Source organism: Notolabrus celidotus, chromosome 21 (assembly GCF_009762535.1).
Source record: "Notolabrus celidotus isolate fNotCel1 chromosome 21, fNotCel1.pri, whole genome shotgun sequence".
In the NCBI taxonomy this organism is placed as follows: Eukaryota; Metazoa; Chordata; class Actinopteri; order Labriformes; family Labridae; genus Notolabrus; species Notolabrus celidotus.
The window spans coordinates 6,868,968-6,889,891 of NC_048292.1; the positions used below are offsets into that span (position 1 = coordinate 6,868,968).

The 20,924-nt window shown below is 40.6% G+C and overlaps 1 protein-coding gene across 1 annotated transcript in view; it reads left to right on the forward strand.

Annotated features, from left to right (window-relative positions):
- Positions 1-1,825: 1,825 nt before the first annotated feature.
- The window catches only part of LOC117804670 (potassium voltage-gated channel subfamily A member 1), a 76,220-nt gene continuing 57,121 nt past the window's right edge, over positions 1,826-20,924 (forward strand). Inside the window, exons 1-2 of the mRNA XM_034672970.1 lie at positions 1,826-1,926; positions 2,020-2,078. Coding sequence (XP_034528861.1) covers positions 2,048-2,078 — 31 coding nt within the window. The 5' untranslated portion in view covers positions 1,826-1,926; positions 2,020-2,047. The remainder of the gene's footprint in view (positions 1,927-2,019; positions 2,079-20,924) is intronic.

Here is a 20,924-nt window from a genome sequence, read left to right on the forward strand (position 1 = left end):
TCAGGAGTTATTTTAAATCAGGAGATTAAGATTTTAAAAAGTATTTGAATGTACCTGATATTCCCTGACACTATCATGTTATTGTAATTATTTGCCAGATTCAAATAACCTATTCTAATATTTCTCTTTAGAATTTATCATTAAGATCCATCCATATAATATATATTCTTAATGCACTTTTTTTTTTTTAAATGTAGGAAATGATGAGATGGATATTGCATTTTAAGAGGAGCTCAACATTGCCTACATATCATAGGACATATAGGGACTCCACTTAATGCCTCTTAAAGGTGACATATCACACTTTTTTCATCAATATATATTGGTCTAAGAGGTCCCCAAAACATGTCTTTAAAGTTTATGCTCAAAAAAACACTTTGAAATCAGATTTTGGCATGCCTGAAAACCCCTCTTCTTCAGTCCTCTTCAGAACAGTCTGTTTTCTCTCCGATCACGCCCCCTCCGGAAGTGGATGTGCCTCGGCTCTCCAGCACGTTGATCTAATGTTTACATGTTGGCTGAATATACACGGCTGCTCAGAGATCGCGTTACTTCAACCCTCTGAATCTGATCCAGAATCTGATCCTGACGGAGAGGCGCCTGTAGCAGGACCTTTCTGAAGGATTGGTCACAGATTTAGTGTTTCTTGTTGTTTTATTTATCAGTATGTAGACGTGTGTCTTGGTACACAGCTACGAACATGTAGCTATGTGGCTATGCTAACTAGCGCTAGCACTTATCCATGATAAATAAAAATCATCCACTAGATCTTCAAATCTGCAGACGTGGGGAGTAAAACCGACCTCTGTGTTTATTAAGACAGCCTACAACTAGCATGCCTCCCTCCTAAGCTCCTTGTTAGCACACATTTGTGCAGGTAATGAAAAACAGAGGAGGGATTCAGTATTATTTTATACAGTCTATGGGCTGAACAAGCTCCGAGCTCTGACTCCGTGACAGACCGGATATTGTTGTTACGTAACAAAAACACGGAAGTCTGAAACGGCTCGTTTCACACACATTAACAGAAAGGTGTAGAAATCAAAACAGGGGCAGAATGGATTTTTTCATTCTCGGGGGGTTTGTAGACATGCCAGGGACACATATTTCAGGTAAAGAACCATTAAAAAGTCAATTTTGCATGATATGTCACCTTTAATACTCTTCAGATAATTATATTATTTTAAAATGTAAAACAAAAATGTCTTAACTCATTTATAACAATTTGATTCCCATGGCAGGACAAACTTGCAGTTATTATCCAATACATTTGATTTATTGACTCAAATATTGAGATTTTTCACGTTTTCTTCACACTTTTTCTAGTTTCAAGTTGAGATTCATTAGAAGTGATATTTGTAAGATTTTTAAAATACGCTGTCATAATTCTGCATTGAACTGACTTCACTTCCGGCCAATAACTTAATGTAAGGCCCAAAATAGGAAGGATCCAATATGGTGAGATGAATTATAGACAGCATGAAAAAGAGCATAGAGCCTTTGTAGATTCAAAGTAATCAAATGATCTTTATAGTTGAAATGTGTTTGGATTTTATCTCCTAGACTTGGATCTTGGGGACCCTTTGCTGTAGAAAGGGGGTGGACCATTTGGCTTTCAACAGGTGTCAAAATTAACCTTAAAATCAACTTCCATTAATTTTAAATTCAACTAATAGATATGTGTTCTCTAAGTTAACGTCTCTGTCAAATGATTAACTGTTAACTGTGTTAAAGTTCTGATTAACTGTGCTCACCTTTGCTTTTACATATTGGTACCGCCCGTTTGCTCCCCCCCCCCCCGTTACAGCTGGACCCGTCCGTGTGACGTCAGAGGTGAAGCGGAAAATATCAAATTGGAGCGGTTGATCAAGATTCACCTGAAACAGATAATTAACGACAGAAACATGAAAAGACAACCTTTGTAAGGTCAGACAGACATGAAATACATCTTCAATGTGATGCTGTTTTAGGATAGAGTATTTATTACTCAAAATAACATCACACACGTTTATATTACAGGTACGGCGTGAGAACATGGTGGCAGGAGATGACCTCCCAGGACCCAGACAGTATAACAGGTAGGGACAGGTGTTCATTAATTAATTCAACCTTTGTGTAGTCAGGTGATCCTGTTAAAACACATGGTGTCATTCTGAGGCGATATTAGCAGTCTATGTATCTGAGAGTTACCTGCACTGCTGATTCAGTGTTGTTAAGATTCAGGTGATTTGATTGGCTGTTGGCTTTGATTGCTTATGTACTGTAAATCCTGTCGAGTTGCAGGTAAACATAGAAGTGACTTTAATGGCTTCATGTTGTTTATTTCTTGGGCTATTTCTCTTAGTGCTGCAAAAGCTCATTTACATCTGCATTTAAAATCCCCTTATCATTCATATCTTTTTTTTTTTTTACATCTAAAGAAGTAATCCATTTTCCTTATAGACTTCTATAATCTATCCTCTTATTATGGACAGGCTGTATCCTTCACTATCCAATATCTAGTCCGATTAACTGGCCACTATTTTCTTTTTTCAATATTGTATAGCCTATATAATAATACATATTGTATGTTATATTATTGCAGTTATCCCACTGAATCTCCTTTTATGAAGTTATTTCATGTCATGCATCACTCAGGTTTTGCCTATGATTCTTAAAGGGACATTTCAGTGTTTTACCTGCACCACCAGGTAACTCTGGATCTTGCCTGCTCCTCAGTTTAGCTCAGAAGTTTCACTGCTTTTTTCCTCCAGTGCATTGAATCGCCTTTTCACCTCATAAAGGTGTCTACTTGTGTCTGCAGTAAACGGCATGACATCTGCTTAGTCAGAATCACCCATTATTAAGTTTAGTTGTATTTTGGTCACTTTGAATCCTGCAGACCTGAACAGCTGATCAGTGCGCTGCAGGCGGAAGAGCACGCCTGTGTTGCATCCACATATAATGCAAAAACGAACAGACTTTCTGGTGGCAAAGTGAAGTGCAGAACAAATCAACTAAACCGAGATGAGTGTTTCGATCAGAGTCTTTCAAAATTAGATAAATAACGTGGCAGAAGTGGCCCCGTCTGCAGAAATATGTAGCCTAGCTTGGGTGCTGTTTCTCTTTGCAGGGTCCGAGCTAAGCGGCATCTGTTGTGGCTAATACAATTACAGCAACATAAAACTCATACAACCCCACTTAAAAAAACCTGAAATATCCCATTAAGCTCATAACAAGCAATGCAGTTTAAAAAACGTTATTTATAATTAATTAATAATAACTTTTATTTATAGAGCGCTTTTTAAATTCAAATAAATAAAGTTAGCAAGATCAAACAGGCAACATAAATTATTACAATTATTTTTTAAACGTGATATAATTTGAGAGTAATTTCATACGTTCACTCGAAGACTTCATGTTTGACTCGCTGTCTCCCATATCAACACTGTGGGAGCTCCTTTAATACTAATCCTCCCTCATAACTGCACACTGTGGTTACCATGGACATGACTGGCATTTATGAAAGAGAAAGAGAGACACTTTCACTGCAAACACACACACACACACACACACACACACACACACACACACACACACACACACACACACACACACACACATATCATGTTTCCTCTGCCAGCTCTCTGCTTCGCTCCATCAGGCCTGCAGCTCCACCTTGTGGCTCCTCCACAGCGCTACACTCCTTTTTTTTTTTTTATTAAAAAAAACATTATGGCTACACATCCTCATATCCAATACACAATCCATCACACCGCCAAGGGAGGGACGCCGAGCTCGTGTGGAGATGAGCCCTGGCAACAGGCAATACTACTGTGTGTCGCCATGGTAACCTGTGAACTGGTGAGAGGGAAGAGAGGAGGGAGATGTCAAAAAAGCGAGGGAGGAAAATGAGTGCAGAAGCATGAGGGGGAATGAATAGCTGCACGAGATGAAGTGAGAGAGAAAAAACAGCCCGGGGTTTTTGGTTTATTGATAAACGATGAGATAAGAAAATAAAATCCAAACGTCCTGTCTGAAGAAATAAGGCCGAGGAAGCCTCCGGGACACATGTGGTGCTACTACGCTCTGACTTGATTGTATTTGTGAGTCACGTCCCTGATGTGTGACCAGTTTAATGAGAGATAAAGTAGGACAGGCTGCTCCTGCTGGGCACTTCTCAAACAACACGCCGGTAAATAACAAACAAATAGAGGAGCACGAGAGGCTGCATGGCAGCAGCGCTACAGCAAAACAGCTCTTGTTTATTTAGCAAACATGTCCGCTCCCATAACGTTGAGACTGAGACTTTTATACGTGAATATCAGGCCTGCACGGGAGGAGAAATATCTGCAGTTATGCGGCCTCTCTGAATACATCCAGGGTTTGCAATGACGGCGCTTTCCTCCCCTGCTGGCCTGTCTGTTATCAGGATACTCTTTCAACTGGTTAAGTATTAGAGAACATACAATATACTCATAATGAACCGCATATAAATCCTATTTGTTTTCCAACATTGCTCTACTCTTCTTCCTATAGGCCCCTTTGAACCAGCAGACATGTTGGCTCATCACAGCAGGAGAGGCACAGGTGTGTTTAACGTCATTACAAACAGCTTTTGGACACTTTTTGGCTGGGACTGAATTGCGCCTGCTGGTTAACTGGGGCGATTAATTGAGCTGAGTCATTATTAATAAAAAAAAAAAATCCCTCGCGGATAAGTCAGCGTGCTTGCTGCAAAAAAAAGTTGTATTGACAGGTTATGAAAATTTGAAAAAGTCAGTAAGTTGTGTGGTACAGAAATAGGATTGTTCTTATCTTGGGGTCCAAGCCCTCAGGTGTGATACCAATGATGCAATGTTGTATATTGCTTTCTAATGGTCCTTTGTAGGTGTTATATGCAATATGTAGTATCTAAGAAGGAACTGGACTCTCTAGTTTCCTACATTTGTCTATTGTTTCAGTTCTTTCATCATTCTTTCTCGTCATTTTCACCTGACTTATTATGAATATTTTATCATTATGTATTCATCCGGTAAGTTTCATTGGATGAAAACAAATTATTACATAGTAGCTGGTGCAATGTGATCTGTCATTACCATAGACTGTATAAATAATGGACGTAGTATCCGTGACGTCATCCATCTGTTTCTGAAGCACTGTTTTGAAGCCAATCGTCGGCGGGAACCATATTGGAATTGTTGAAATAAACCTAACTGCTATCAAGCAAGTGTGAGGTAAAGAGGCGGGCTTTGAGCCTCCTCGCCAACAGCTACAGTGTTCCCGCCTGTCAATCAAGTCAGCTGTGCCTCTCATGATGGAAAACTCGTAATCTTAATATCTTCAAAATTGCTGCATTATGAAAAAATTCACCCCCGATCAAGAAATGAGCTATCCAGACTACACTCGTTTTTGTACCTGGCTGTAAACATGTTTATTTCTGCTGTAAAGATCGGCTTTTTTGAATTGGTGTGTATGTGGTTTCCGGTACTTCCGGAGCCAGCCTCAAGCGGACACTCGATGAACTGCAGTTTTTAACACTTCCGCATTGGCTTCAATTCTCGCAGCCGGAGGTTGCCGCTTGGTGCAGAGAGGAATAACAAGCACAGCTGCAACAGGAAAGTAAAAATGGCGTCACCGGTGTGGATGTTTTTCATAGTTTTAGAGGAGGATTAAATAATGATTGCAACTTGCAAAATGTGCAGAAAGTATTCAGAATAGAGAACATTCGAAACGTTTTAATACAATTGATATTTAAAGCCACCTGAAAAGTTGTCATTGCAATGAAGATGTATTAAAAAAATGCAAAACAGCAGTACCAACAGCTAGCATTAGAGAAAATAGCAAGTGCAGTAAGGCCGATTCAACGGGTATTTGAGAACTGCCAAGAATGTATCAGAGACAACCCAGAGCTTAAGTGATGAATGACAAAATCAGTTCATTTGAACCTTTTTTTGAGGTAGAAGACCAATTTCACTCTCTAATGGTGTATCTTGAACAGTATCCAGAGTTGCTGCTACTTCCCTCCTCTGCGATCCTTGCACACTTTCACAGTCTGATCCACTACAGCGTCAGTGACATAAGTTTGACCGCAGACATATGGACATCTGACGTTGATCCAATGAGTGTGCTTAGTTTGACAGCCCGGGGGCTTGATGAAGACTTTGTCATGAAAAAGACATTATGGCACGCAGAGGGGAGCTGCGGCTCACAGTGAAGAAAAACAAGTGACAACTGAAGAGTTAGAACTGGTATGGGGATTTCAGATGTATAGAATATTGATATATGCATCATTGCTCACTAAATCTTAGCATTTCTTACTCTTAGATGTGCAGAAACGACTCATTTTGAAATTAAAAAAGAGTAAAAATCTAATCAGTATCAGCATCAGGAGCCGGTTAGTATCTGTTATTGCTATCTGTTCATAAAAATCCATATCTTGAATCCCTAAAATTAATCTGTCATGATGGGAAACTAGTTATTGTATCTGAAGAAAGCAAGAAAAATAAGTTGAGATCTCAAGAAAGCAACTGAAGTTAACTCGCTGCCATGGGAAAACTGAGGAAATATAATGAATGCATGCATTTACAATCGAGGATTTCGTAAATACCACATAATCTAATGAATATGGGGAAAAAATGCTGCTTAATTCCATGCATTAAGGTGATTTATATTCATTATTTAAAGTTCTAAACTCATGGAAAGTATGACTCTTATGTGCATTGAACCCAAGGAACAGGGAGTCAGCAGAAAGTAGAAAGTGATGGAACATATACTTGACTTCTCTGCTCGCTTTGTTGCATAAAAACCAAGAGCTCAAACATGAAACCACCACAAGATGACCAAACCGCTCTGTTTCAGCACCATGGAGAGCGAACGTGTGCACAGCAGGCGATTACAGAAAAGACGCAACAGAGAGTCAAATCTTTTCACTTGCTGCTCGTGGAGCTGTGGAGGTTTTAAAGCGGACTGATGGTCGACTCCCCCGAGGATCCACAGATGCTGTCTGATGTGAAAAAGAGCTCCGAATTATATAACCACCTCTGAGTGCGGACTGAAGGCTGCCGGCACAGTAAGAGGCATAGTAGGGCAAACCTGTGTGTGTGCTTAATGTGTGTGATAATGTGTGTGTGTGTGTGTGTGTGTGTGCTGTGGTTGGGAATTGAATGTGCAGGATGATGCTCCCTCATGCTGAAAAAATCTGTCCTTCCTTTTCTTGTTACTCTCCTGGGGTGTGTTTACATTTATCTGAGTATGTGTGTCTAAATGTGTTTTTTAATGTGTGTGTGTGTGTGTGTGTGTGTGCGCGTGTGCGTGTAGCTCTCTGTGGACTCTGAAGGCATCTGGTTTAGTCATGACGCTGCAGTGGCATGTTCATATCTTCAAATCTCTACATATTTATGGAGCTTTTTCATGAACCAGCACCAAAAATACTTTTTAAGCCTCTTTTGTCTCATTGTTTTGTTTTTATCTCTGATGTCTCAGCTGTTTCCTGATAAATGTTTTACGCTCTACTTTCTTTACAGAAAACATCTAACACAGGACAAAGTGGTAGAACCTTTAATCTTTCACTTACATCTCTCTGCTTATAATCCTGCTTTACCAACATGTCACTTTTACACAAGCTAAATCTCAAATACATCACTCACATCAGACTCCTTTAAAACCAAAGTATCATTATTTTTACTGTTCTTCTTCCAAAGACAGTAGTTGGATGGAATCATACCTTCAATATGATGGAAACTAGAAGTAGTATAATATAGCGCCACCAACTGGCTTACAGGAAAGTCTGGTATACATAAAGTCAGACATTAATAATGATCCCTACAGGAAATAAAGGCCTTTCTGTTTCAGGGAAAACCAGAAACAGCCGTCACATTCCTCTCTTCCTCTCTTCGACATCACCAGTTCCCATCAGCATAACAGTCCATTTACTTTGCAGTAAACAGGATTGCTAGTCTTGATCGGTTGGGCAATTTGTGTTATTGTGCGTTTTGTTGAATTGCGCCAACCGTTTGAAACATCTAAGTCACACAAACACAAAAACAAAAACAAGGCAGCAGTGAAACAGCAAGTCCTGAGTCTCTTAGCTTTGAACACAACCATGTTCAATCTTCTCTATTCAGGGATCCTTTCTGTAATGTTGTCAGACACTTAAAATAACAATCTGGGCCTGTCAGTGACAAAAACATATTTTTCTTTAGTGGACACTTTTCTTGAGAATGTTTGTACTGAAGGATTTGATTGAGTAATGTCCTTGCAGAGATTACATTGCAGACATTACAGCCTGTTTCAATGCTGCAGGCTGAAGCAGTCTATATCTCTTCAGTGATGCCCACTCCTGTCGCATTCTGTTGGTAGAATAGAATGAAATGTTGTGATTGTCTTTAAAACAGGCACCACCTGACTGAGTCAGCCATAAGACATTTATAAACTGCTTAGTACATTTTTTTAAAGCTCCATCCCCTAATATAAATACATCTGTATCTACACTTTTAATAATACACCATTACTTATTGTAAAATCTGGAATATGAGTTGCATCAGAATAAAGTAAAGGTAAAGGCAACCTCCGACTGCGAGAATTGAAGCCAATGTGGAAGTGTTAACTGCAGTTTATGAAAGATCCGCTTGAGGCTGGCTCTGGAAGTACCAGAAACCACATACACACCAATTCAAAAAAGCCGATCTTTACAGCAGAAATAAACATGTTAACAGTCTGGTACAAAAAACAAGTGTAGTCTGGATAGCTAATTTCTCTATCGGCACACACTGTACAGGGGGTGAAATTTTACATAACGCTGCAATTTTGAAGATATTAAGATCACAAGTTTTCCATTACTAGAGGCACAGCTGACTTGATTGACAGGCGGGAACACTGTAGCTGTTAGTGAGGAGGCTCAAAGCCCGCCTCTTTATGTCACACTTATGTTGAGTTCAACATTTCCAATATGGCTGCCGCCGCCGACTGGCTTCTAAACAGCGCTTCAGAAACAGACGGTTGATGTCACGGATACTACATCCATTATTTATACAGTCTATGGTTGGGGGTCACCATGAGGGTAAATAATAGATTTACTGTACATATTCATTATTCATGTGCAAACAAGTTATTCCAACGTTGTCAGTGTGATTTCACTTACAGTTTCTTGGCTTTCTGACTTGGTTGGGTGATGCAACAAAAAATTTACTTGTTGACTTTAAAGGTACAGTGTGTAGTATTTGGCGGCATTTAGATTAGCAGACTTTGTAGAAATAGAATATATTATTCATATGTTTGTTTAAAGTGTTTAATCAGTTGAGTATAATCAAGTGAAGTCCAGTCAAATTTATTTATGGAGCACATTTAAAAACACAGCAGAAGCTGACCAAAGTGCTGTACAATACATAACAAAATTACAAATAAAATAACATAAAATAAAATAAATAAATAAATAAATAAATAAATAAATAAATAAATAAATAAATAAATACACACAATGTGAGACCAAACCAAACAATTATTTGGGAATAGCAAACCTATTCAGGGCTAGACTCAATAACTAAAATATAAAAGTGTGTTTTTAGGCGAGTTGTAAAAGATTAAAGAAGACTTAATAATGTTTGTTTTGTTTTCGTTTACTGAGAATGAGCCTTTTGTAGCTGCATTGGAGCAGTCCGCCTTCCATGGAGGCCGCCATCTTGCACTGGCATTGTTCCACAGTAGCACAGAACAAATTAGTTGTTTAGAAAATGAAGAAGAAGTAGTTGTGCGCAAAATATTTCTCATTGATACACCATCACAGGAGCTTCTTGTCCTTTAAGGCCACTGTCACTACATTGACAAGAAGGGTGAGCAAGGGAGCAATACAGTCCAGATAATGTTAAATATTCCAATTTCTGCACACTGTACCTTTAAATTATCTTCCTGCGGGATGATTTCCATTGCATTCATAAAAGTGCACTTCACAGCTGTGCAGCTCTTTCTAGAACCATCTGTTTTCACCATGTGGAGTTCACAATCCTGCTAGCTACCAGTGCGGTAGCTGAGCTCAGCCTGCAGTGGTGTTGTTGTTTGTTTGTGAGTGCATATCCATGACAAATGCAGCTAGAATTTAGCGCCACCTTCTGGGGCAGCATAATTTAATGCCTCTCTCTGGGTTATTTAAGATGTTTGGTGTAGTAGAAGTAGAAGTTGTTGAGCAGCAGGTAGCAAAAGTGCCTGAAATCAGTGCTTTTGTAAATGTACTTCATATGCGTGCAAATATCTGTATATAATATATACATTGACACACTCACATATATAGTGTGTGAGAGAGCAGAGGACCCTTAATACCTCACTCCTCCTAAAGCTTTTCACTCTTAATACCCTCGTCTGAGAGAGGGAGAGAGAGGGATGGACTGGGAGGGTGTGCGACATACACTTAGAGAGGGAGAGAGGATCTGTCTGGGGATTTGGACAGCTGTCAATTAAAATCCCTCGACACAATCCACCTCTCCACCTCCTCCTCTTCATCCATGGCATCCCTCTGCTCAACGGCACTCCTGCAGCACACACACACACACGGGCTTCTCTCTTACCTCCCCCCTTCCTCCTCCCTATCTCACCCTCCCTCCCTCCCTCCTAGGTCTGACATGCATGTGTGTGTTTACGAGAGTGTGTGTAGAGAGCAGGCCGGGGCTGTTGTTATTATTTCTCTGAGGCTGTAATCCGCTCTCTTTCGTCTCTCTCTCTCTCTCTCTCTCTCTCTCTCTTTCGTCTCTCTCTCTCTCTCTCTCTCTCTCTCTCTCTCCCTCTCCCCCCCCCACAGTCTCAGTTGAGTTATTGTAGCTGTGTGAGCGTGTGAGTGTGTGTGTGAGTGTGTAGTGTGTGCATGTGTGCGTTGTTAATATCCTCTGTAGGCTGCTGTGAACAAGCAGAGATTTTCTTTTTGTATCTGGTGATCTGGGTTCCTGGGGGCTTTTAAACACACACACACACATATGCGCACGCACAAACATGCACACACTCACACGCACACTCCGAGGCCTGGGTAGGGCTTCCCCTCCTCCATCATACACACCTTACCGTGTGTGCATGTACGTATGTGTGTATGCGTGTGTGTTTTTTGGGGGGGGTACCCGGGCTGCATGTTAAAGCTGGAGGTGTGATTCGTGACCAGTGGAGGCTGCTGATTGGCCCATGGTTCCTCTAGTCACAGTTATTTTCCAGTTCAGTGCTCATTCAGTGCACACACACACATACACACACACAGCTCCTATTCTTATGAGGACCCTCATTGGCATAATACAGCCCATTGTTTCTCACCTAAACTCCATGACCTCTCAGGTTTGCTCTCTTTTACCTGAGAGGGAACATTTGTGTCGCTCTTGTTTACCTGCAGGCCTTTAACGGTCATTTCAGATCTGCATAGTTTTGAATCAACTCGACTCTCCTCAATCAGAACAGGTACTTTCTCTACCTTGCTTTCCACAGCAGATAGCATCCAACTTAGGCTGAGCATCAAACCAGCAAAGTGTGAAACGCAGCCTTGTGTGTTTCCGGTGTTTGAGTCTTCAATAGGACTGAACTCAGGCTTTATATAATGTAATTTACTCACTGACCTGAAGCTCAGAACATTTGGTTACGTATCAAAATGTCTATGCTGTGGATTTTTATTTCAGATGTATAACTCTTTGCAAAGTCGCTAAGTCGAACCATTTGACCAAACTACCCTCTTGTTCACAGAGTTGTGCACAATATCCAATCAGTGGTGTGCAGCGTTTTAACTTCAGCTTTTTATGCTGCCTCAATTAGCTTGTTAGCTCAGTTGAGTTGATGCTTGTGATTAAAAAAAGTAAATCCAGGTACTACTGACTCTGGTTTCCAGTTTATCTGTCCCTCTATGTACTGACTCTTGGGCTGCATTAATTATTTTAGTAATTGAATATCTACTGGTTATTCTGGCGGTTAATAGAGTATTCGAATAAGAAATGATGCATGCTCAACCATTTTCAGAAAATGTTACATTTTTTCCATTAAAGGCTGATTTATACTTCTTCGTCGAATCGACGGCGTAGCCTACGCCGTAGGTCCGCGTAGCTCCCGTACCTACGCAGAGGCCTACGCCGAAGCTGACGTGCACCTCCTCCAAAAATGTAACTACGCGTAGAGCCGACGCGGACCGCAAGCTCTGTGATTGGTCCGCTCGACGGCTTTGTCTTTCCCGCATTCACAGCACTTCCGGGATCCCGGACATCGGCCACACATCGGCCGTGTATTTCCTCTCCTCCTCTCTATTCTTCATGTAATCATGTCTGTATGATAAACAGCAACATGTAGATTAACATAACGCTGCTCTGAATCTCTGTGGAAAAGTAAACAGAGATCGTAGCGGGACCGGAAGCAGGCGGCCGGCTATCAGAGAGACCACACTGCCCTCAGGCGTTTCGGTGGAGAATTGCTGCGCGACACGGACACACCGACGCACAAGTATGTGGGGCTCATGTCCGTGTCAGCCCCTGCTGCGTAGGGGCGACGCAGAAGTATAAATCAGCCTTAAGGCTGTAGCAATTCAAATGTATCTGTTGTGGGACCAATGAAGGATTATCTTCTCTTGTCTTACTAATAGGCTTAAATAAATATACTTTAAGTTCCTTAGGCAAATAAACAATAACTTAAGAAACATTATACTAAACTTTTACACAGAATATAATAGCTGTGCAATATTTTAATGATAGTTGTTGAAGTAGAAAGTGAAGGGGGAGATTGAGATGAGAGGGACAATGCTAATAATTCATGTTCATGCATATCCGGGCCATCCTTACTTCTGTTGTTCCCCCGGCTGAGGCACCCCAATCTAAAAGTCTGGACATGCCCCTGCAAAGCTGGTGCAGATAAAACAGTAGGACCTGAAATTTGTTAGACTGTCAAGTTTGATCAACAGAAGTTGCAGGAAACACTTCTCTGTTGAATTTTAAAGAACATAACCTGATCTGCAACGGTTTGCAGGATAAGTAGAAAACTCTGCCTACTGACCAATCAGTTCTCTTTATCGTGGAGCTCTGTGAGCTTTTTGAGAGAGGGGAGGACACTTTGTCTAGCTGACTGTATGATTTTATATGTGAAAAATTCATATACAAATGAGAAGTTATTGATTGAGCTTTTCTTCAACGGAGAGAAACAGGCTGACATCAGGACCTTGAACTTGTTTTAGCCTTTGTATTAGAGGTACAATTACGTGTGCTTATCACTTTGAGTCATGCTTTCATTCGTGTTAATCCATACCGCTCCATGTGATACTGTTGGGACTGCAGTTGAAATATTACATCTAAAACTTTCAGACATGCCGTTAGAATAGACTGGAGCTATAAATTACTGTTAGAGTATAAACCATGGACTGTATGGAAATGTTGAAGTCAACCTAACCTAACCTAACTTCTGTTGAGCTAGTGTGAGGTAAAGAGGCGGGCTTTGAGCATCCTTGCCAAGAGCTCTAGTGTGTTCTCGCCTGCCAATCAAGTCAGTCATGTCCTTAAATGGGCAAAACTCGTAACCCTAATATCTTCTGAACTGTTGCATTAGAAAAAGAGTAAAGATCATCTTTTTTGAATGGGTGTGTATGTGGTTTCCGGTGTTTCTGCAGCCAGCCTCAAGTGGACGCTCGAGGAACTGCAGACAAATTGTTGACGGCAGACTTATGCATGTTAGTGAATGACCATGTGATGTCAACTCCCCCCCTCACTGTAACTCTTGGTTGATTTATCAGGTTGATAACCAGATTTATGAGACTGTGATCTTATTGGTCAGGATAAATTAAGCCAGATGACTAAAAGTTACCCAGGGTATGTTGAGCTTTGTAGTGTAGGCCTCTGGGTGAGTGCTGCTGTGTTAAAGTTGTAGAGAAGGGTACTTTTTACTTTAGGCAACATTAAATTAAGGGTCTAAGGTTGATGCACTCACAACCCCAATTGTAACAGTATCTTTCATAAAAGTAGTTAAGTCAAGTTTGCACGTTCATGTAGCTGCTGTCCTAACACCGTCTCACTTAGAGCAATTAAACGTGTCGGCTCTGTGGAGTCTTATCACTTTCTCCACAAGGTTCAGCAGATCACAGCTACAGCACCTTCACGTCTGTATTTGTGAAGTTTCTGTGTGTCAGGGTGTCATTTCACGTGCCTCTCACAGCACAGTGCTAAAGATGGCTGATGTGTTTTGCACACCTCTGTTGCATCAGTCCAAGCACTCCTCAGCAAGTTCTTCCTTCCACATCAGCTCCTAATTATAAAGTTATGTAAGAACTTAAAGACTCTGAGCTCTTCCCTCCATTTGTAGTAAATTGGATGTTTGAATGCAAGAGTTTTTCTTGTTTCACTGTCGGTCTAATGAACCGATGCTTGAATCCTTTGGCTGCACCTCAAATATAAAAGGCCAACATGTCCCCACAAGCTTTAAAAACACAGCCTTGTCCTCACAAATACAGACATACACTCAAACACAGGCTCATGATGTGGAGGAAGACGCAGATAGATTGGAGCTCATCTTAAAGCGCAGCCATCTTGACACTCACGGCCAATTCTCCAGAGCAGAATGTGAGCACGCTCAGATTGCTTCCTGCACGGCAACGGCAGTTTATTTCTGTGAGAATCAGGCAGAGCAGCGGAGACGTGATGTGATGCCGTGTTGACAGAGACGTCTCCGGACTTTTATTTTCTCTGCACAATCAGGACCTGAACGTGTTTCTGGTCTCTGCTCCGACTGTGGATTCGTAACGACTCGTTCCATCAGATTGTATGAGCGTTGTTCTTGTTTGGGTCGAGGCTGAACCCGGCCTCCTCCTCCTCCTACACATCAGCATCTGTTCAAACACTCGCTGACAAATCTCTGTGCAGCCACCAATCACCAGTCATACTCCGCTGAATTCAAAAAAAGGTCCTCTCCCTGGCAACGCTGCCCAACCTCATCAAAATACACTACGAGTGTCTTAAATCCGGCCTCGGTTCTATTTCACAGCACTGAAATTTAAATCCATTTAGCAGCATCTGCAGCCTTTTCTGCACATAATCTGTGAGCACGTTTTAAGCTGTGAGAGGAAACTGTTACTTTAAATGACTGGCACGCATGACGTGGTGTCCTTGATTTTCCTGCTTGCACATGTCCTCTCTGTGTGTTATTATGCAGGCATCTGCTGTCAAGACTTCTTAAACTCATCGCAGCGTTTCCTCCCGCTCTCCCCTCTATGCCGCTCGCTCCACGCAGCCGCCCTGAGCCCACAAACACACACACACACAACACACACACAACACACAGACGAGTGCATGCAGAGTGAAACATGGAGCAGAGTACACACAGTGTGAAGCATGCACACACACATACACACACACACATGCACAGATCTGCGATGATGGGGGGGTTAGTGAAGCTCCCTCAGGTGTTGGGGAGTCTGACTCAGGCCTACTGTCAGCCCCACAGCGCCGCTCGTCTCCTCACATGCACCAAATCTGACGTTTTCCTGCTACTGTAACGCACACACATACACACACAAATAATAACAGGAACACATATCTGCCTCCTGTGAAAGGAGAGCTGGCAGGTGCATGGAAGAAATCACCTTCTTTTTTACAAAATTAAGTTTTATTTGCAGAGTTTACATGTTCAGATTAATGCCCTCCTCCTATTAGCTTAGCTTAGCATAAAGACTGGAAACAGGTGGAGACAGCTAGCCTTGCTCCATCCGAAGGTAACAAACTTACTTCCCTAACAAGCTTTATCTAGTTTGTCTATTCCTTTGTGATCATGTCAGCCTCCTCATCTTAAAGTTGGATCAAATCATCATTTGGCACAAGTTGGTTTTTTTTTGCCTTTATTTGATAGGACAGTGAAGAGAGACAGGAAACGTGGGGAGTAGAGAGTGGGAGACGACATGCAGCAAATGGTTGTGGCCTGGAGTTGAACCAGCGACCTCTGTGACGAGACCACTAGGCTAACGGCGCCCCCATTTGGCGTAATTATTATTTTTTTAAGTTGTATTTTTGGGCATTTTGCCTTTATTTGATAGGCCAGCTAAAGAGCAACAGGAAACGTGGGGAGTAGAGAGCTGGGGAAGTCATGCAGGAGATGGACGCAGCCGGGATTTGAACTGGTGACCTCTGCATCGAGGACTGTGACGCCTAGACCGCTAGGCCACCAGCGCTCAAATTTGGTGCAAGTTTTAACAACATGTCAGGCGGTAAACTTTACAAAAAAGTGTCAAAATGTGTCTCTGTCACTTGTTCATCAATTGTTTCTGTCTCTCTGAAAACAAACTTACAAAGTGATTAAAACAGCTCAACATTGATAGATTCTAGAACCAGTCAGTATGTTTACATCACAATTAAGTTGAGCTACGGTTAAAGCTTGAGTAGGCAATTTATCAGACTGTCCTTCTCCAAGTATACAAGCACCAGACAAGAATGTATTTATTGACAAAAGTTTGAACCCATCCACGACAGAAGGTGGCGATATCCCCTCTCTTCTTACTGTCAGACCTTCTTCCTGTTAACCTATAACGTCACATAGCAAAACAATGACAAACAAGTTAGCAAGAGGCTAACTGGTTGTATGTCGGATGATGAAAACTCAGACAACTTTACAGCCCTGTACCTTTCGTATGTTTACTTTTGGTTCAAATGAGATGCATGCTATCTGTTGGGTTTATTGTAGCTCACCAGCTTGACTGAAAGCTTTAGGCAGGTACGGTCTTCCCTGTTTTCTGCAGAATTTTTCTGCATATCACCTCTTTATTTACAATCTTCAGGCTTGTTATGTTTTTATGTGTCAGTGTTTATTCAAATGCCATTCAATATCCACAGTAACACAGATAAACAAACTGAGGCAGCAGTAGACCAGTCACTCAAGAACTAGACCTTTTATTGAAGAGGAAGTTCTTTTTTTAAACCATGTTCAGACATAAACCCTCTCTCCTCAAAGGGTCCAGACTCACTTGATAAAGACCGTAATCTTACCTCGAGAACATGGTGTTCTTAGTCGAGGCTGAAAATATTGTTCATGTCAACAGAGTGAGGTGTCTTTAAAGAGAGCAAGGTAACAGCTATCTCCGATTTAAAACTCATCTTCCTCTATAACAACAGCAGACTGAAGCAATCTACTGTGGTAACTCCAATCTTTTTGTTCCATCCAATGATTCAGACCTTAAATTATATATAAAGAATACCAGAGCCTGAATCTACCTTTGTGAAACAAAGTTCAAAGAAAAATAACAAAGAAACAACAAATTAGCAGAGAAACAAAAAGATAATAAATAATCAAAAAGGGAATAAAGAACCAAAAAAGAACAAAGAACAAAGAACCAAAAAAAGAAAAAATTACCAAAAAAAGAAATAACCCAAAAAATGAACAAAGAACCATAGAGAAAAATAAAGAACGAAAAAGGAAAAAAAAGGACAAAAGAATAACAAAGAACCAAAAAATGAACAGAGAACACACAATTAAGATCCAGAAAAGGGACAAGAACCATAAAAGAAAAAAGAACCAAAAAAGACAAAAAAGGACCAAAAAATGAACAGAGGACAAATAGAGAATTAAGAACCCCAAAAAAATACAGAGAACTAAAAAAGAAAAAAGAACTGAAAAGAAGGATAAAGAACCAAAAAAGAAGTAAGAACCCCGAAAAAGAAGAAAGAAAGAACCAAAGCTAAACAGAAAACAAAAAGAGAAAAGTGTAAAACATAATTACAACACACACTGTAGTGACCAATGAGAGTATGCCCACTCTACAGTAATCCACAGTCCCACTCTGGTGTCCTGTTTCCTCCTCTGTCCTCAGACCTCCACACCTGCGGACGCGATGCACGCCTGTTGTGTTTTTGCACTCTGTAAAGCCTGTTGTTATCAGCAACAGCAGCAGCTCTGAACGGCGTCTCTGTAATTAGAACAGCTAATTTGTGAGCTGCAGTCGTTATGGATGCTGCTGGTTGTTAGTGGTTACCTGTTGTTATGGTTACCGTTTCCATCTGTAACTGGCAACAAGACCTCGAGTACCACAGAGTGGGACTCGGCTCGACTCTCACCGTCTCCCACACACACATGTACACACGCACATACACACACACACACACACACACACACACACACACACACACACACACACACACACACACACACACACACACACACACACACACATACACTTCAATGGTTTAATTTCAGAGACATTATGTACGGCTAACTGCAGTAGCTTCTAAAACTACAGCACCAGCTCTACTGATAATAAGACAGAAGTGTCACTAGTGGATAGTTTTGAGTACAAATATTTGGCTCCTAAGAATTTCAGACTATTAAAAAAGAATAAATGGCAATAAAGTCCCCAAGAATCTATTTTAATAATCAAATACTTCATCTGTGTGCGTGAGAGAGAAGTATAAGTTATAAGTTGAAATCAGAGACTTAATCAAAACACAGACAACTTGACAGCTCTGTAAAAGTGAAGCCAACACACTGACTGGCTGCAGTTTAGGTCATGAACTCCGCCTCCTCCATGTTAACAGATTAGACATGGGTCAAACTATAAAATCAAAATACACTTCAAATAACTTTTCTCAAACATGGTTTCTGTCATTATAGTTAGTTCATATCACACTGATTTATGTCCAAGTGTTCATTTTCTTTACTAGTTTAGTTTGAATTAGTTACTTGATGCTTTAAAAAGGGGGTTTATTACCATGACTGACAGCTCTGTTGACCAATGAGGCTCCTGCAGAACTGTGTGCTCCTTCAGAGCAGAGGAGGAGCGGTGAGAGGAAACGTAACAAACACAAACACAAGAGTCAGTGAACTTTCCATAACCGAGAGCATCTGCTTCAAACCCTCCCTGATCTTGCTTGTGTTTCCACAGTGAACCGTACCCTTTGACACTTCACTCAGGAAGCGTGTATGATGAGTGACAGCTCTGGAATGGCTTGATTTTCATGTTGCCTTGTATGTTAACAGATCAGAGCATTCGAGTCTCACGTGTGTGTTCCACGCGCTGCAAATGTAGGGAAAAGAAGGTTTTTTTTTTCTACAAGGCATATGCAGATCCTGCAGTATTGGCTTTATATCAGTTGTATTAATGTTAAAAGCATGAAAATGTTGCATGACAGCACTTTGGGAATGCTTTTCAAAGCAACAGCCTCATCCTTTTTTATTTTGGATAGACTCCCCTTGTTTTCACTCGATGCTTTTATTTTAAAGTTATACTCAGGGAAGTTATTTGATAAAAGAAGTACCTAGCAGAGCGCTTTATTTGAGCTTTCGGTGGAAAAAAAAAGTTGTCACAAAATACGTTGGCTGCAGGTAAGCCATGTTACTTATTCAATAACATCACGTTACAGGAAATATTTTGTCTTGTACAATGTCCCTCTCTCTTTACATCCATCCATGTGCCCTTCTCTCTGCTCAGCTGGTGTCTGTGATGAGCACCTTTTTATTTAAACAACAAGCACTCCCTGGTATGAATAAAAATGTACATGCAATGGAGTCATAATCCATTGAGGTACATCATTTTACTGATCAAATAACATCAGGTTATATCCTCTCTCTCAATCAATGGATTGCAGTGTGTCAAGCCACACGGATAGGTATGGTATCATACCCCCCAAACAGAAGGGTGCCAAGAAAGTCGGATGGTATGGATCAGCTATTTTGGTATCTTTTCCACTTTTTGATGGTCAAAATGCCAACAATCATTGCTGGCATCAGAAAAAGCAATAACAAGAAAGTGGTGTAAGGAGGACCCCCCCCCCCCCCCCCCCCACTCAAAGAAACTGGTTGGACATTGTTGAAAAGCTACACGATATGGAGAACTTCACACACAATTTAAGACTTCAACAATCTGCCTGCCAAGGAAAATGGAAAAAAATGGACTGACTTTATAACCCATCAGAAAGTCTGAAGAGAATGGAGTATTTTAAAGGAGGCTAAACTGACGTTTGTTAACTGACACCAAAGTTTGCATAATGTGTTTATTTTGATGTAACCTCATCAAGAAAAGCAAATAAAAAAAAAAGTAAAAAAAAAAGAAAATGCCAAAAATCGGGTACTATACCTTACCAAAATGGACCCCACTGTGGCTGAAACACAGCCTTAGTTTAGCATGACATGCTTAGTAAAATTCTTTATCGTCAACACCAACCTGTCCGTCACCAGAACACAATTTTCACCTAGTTTTCAATGATAAGGAAAACTCATGAGAAAAGTCTTAAATCACTACAAGGTTGTTTACCTTAAAATAAGCTGCTCTCTGAATTGAGACATAACCACTTGAATTAGAGTAACCTCCAAAAAGTTTCAGTAATAGTTTTGGTGTAAACTTATATTCTGTCAAATTTCATATTTTAATTGGCGTTTCCTTATTTGCATGTAATAAGTAATACCTGGTAACCTCCTGAGACTTAGAGATCCTTTCTGGCTGTCTTTCATTGCGCAAGTTAAATAAATAAATAAATAAATAAGCATGACATCAAATCATGGAGATGCCTTTTCACTTTAATCTAATAATATGACCTCTTTGTTTTGTGAAATACAGTTCCTTATTTGCTTGAAATTTTGCTCTAAAAAATGACAGTCATGGCAGATTTGCTTGGGATTACGATGTCGGATGATTTCCTCAATATAAGAATTACTAGATATCTCCAGGTCCTGTGAGCGTAAGGATTTAGACTTGTTTAATATCCAAACCAGTGCTTTGAATTTCTCAAACATATAAAGCATGTGATCACTCCGTGGTTACAGAAAATGTCAGGACATTACAGATGCTGCAAATCATTTGAATATGAATGTTATTTTCTGGATTACTGTCTGAAATCATAACTCTGAATACTGACTTTCCCACTGCACACGAACACACCATGAATCAGGTATGAGATTATCTTGTAAGAATGACATTATAGTAATGTTTCCCTCAGATTCCTGCATGTAGTGATCAGAAGCAGCGTATTTGGATTTAGAAA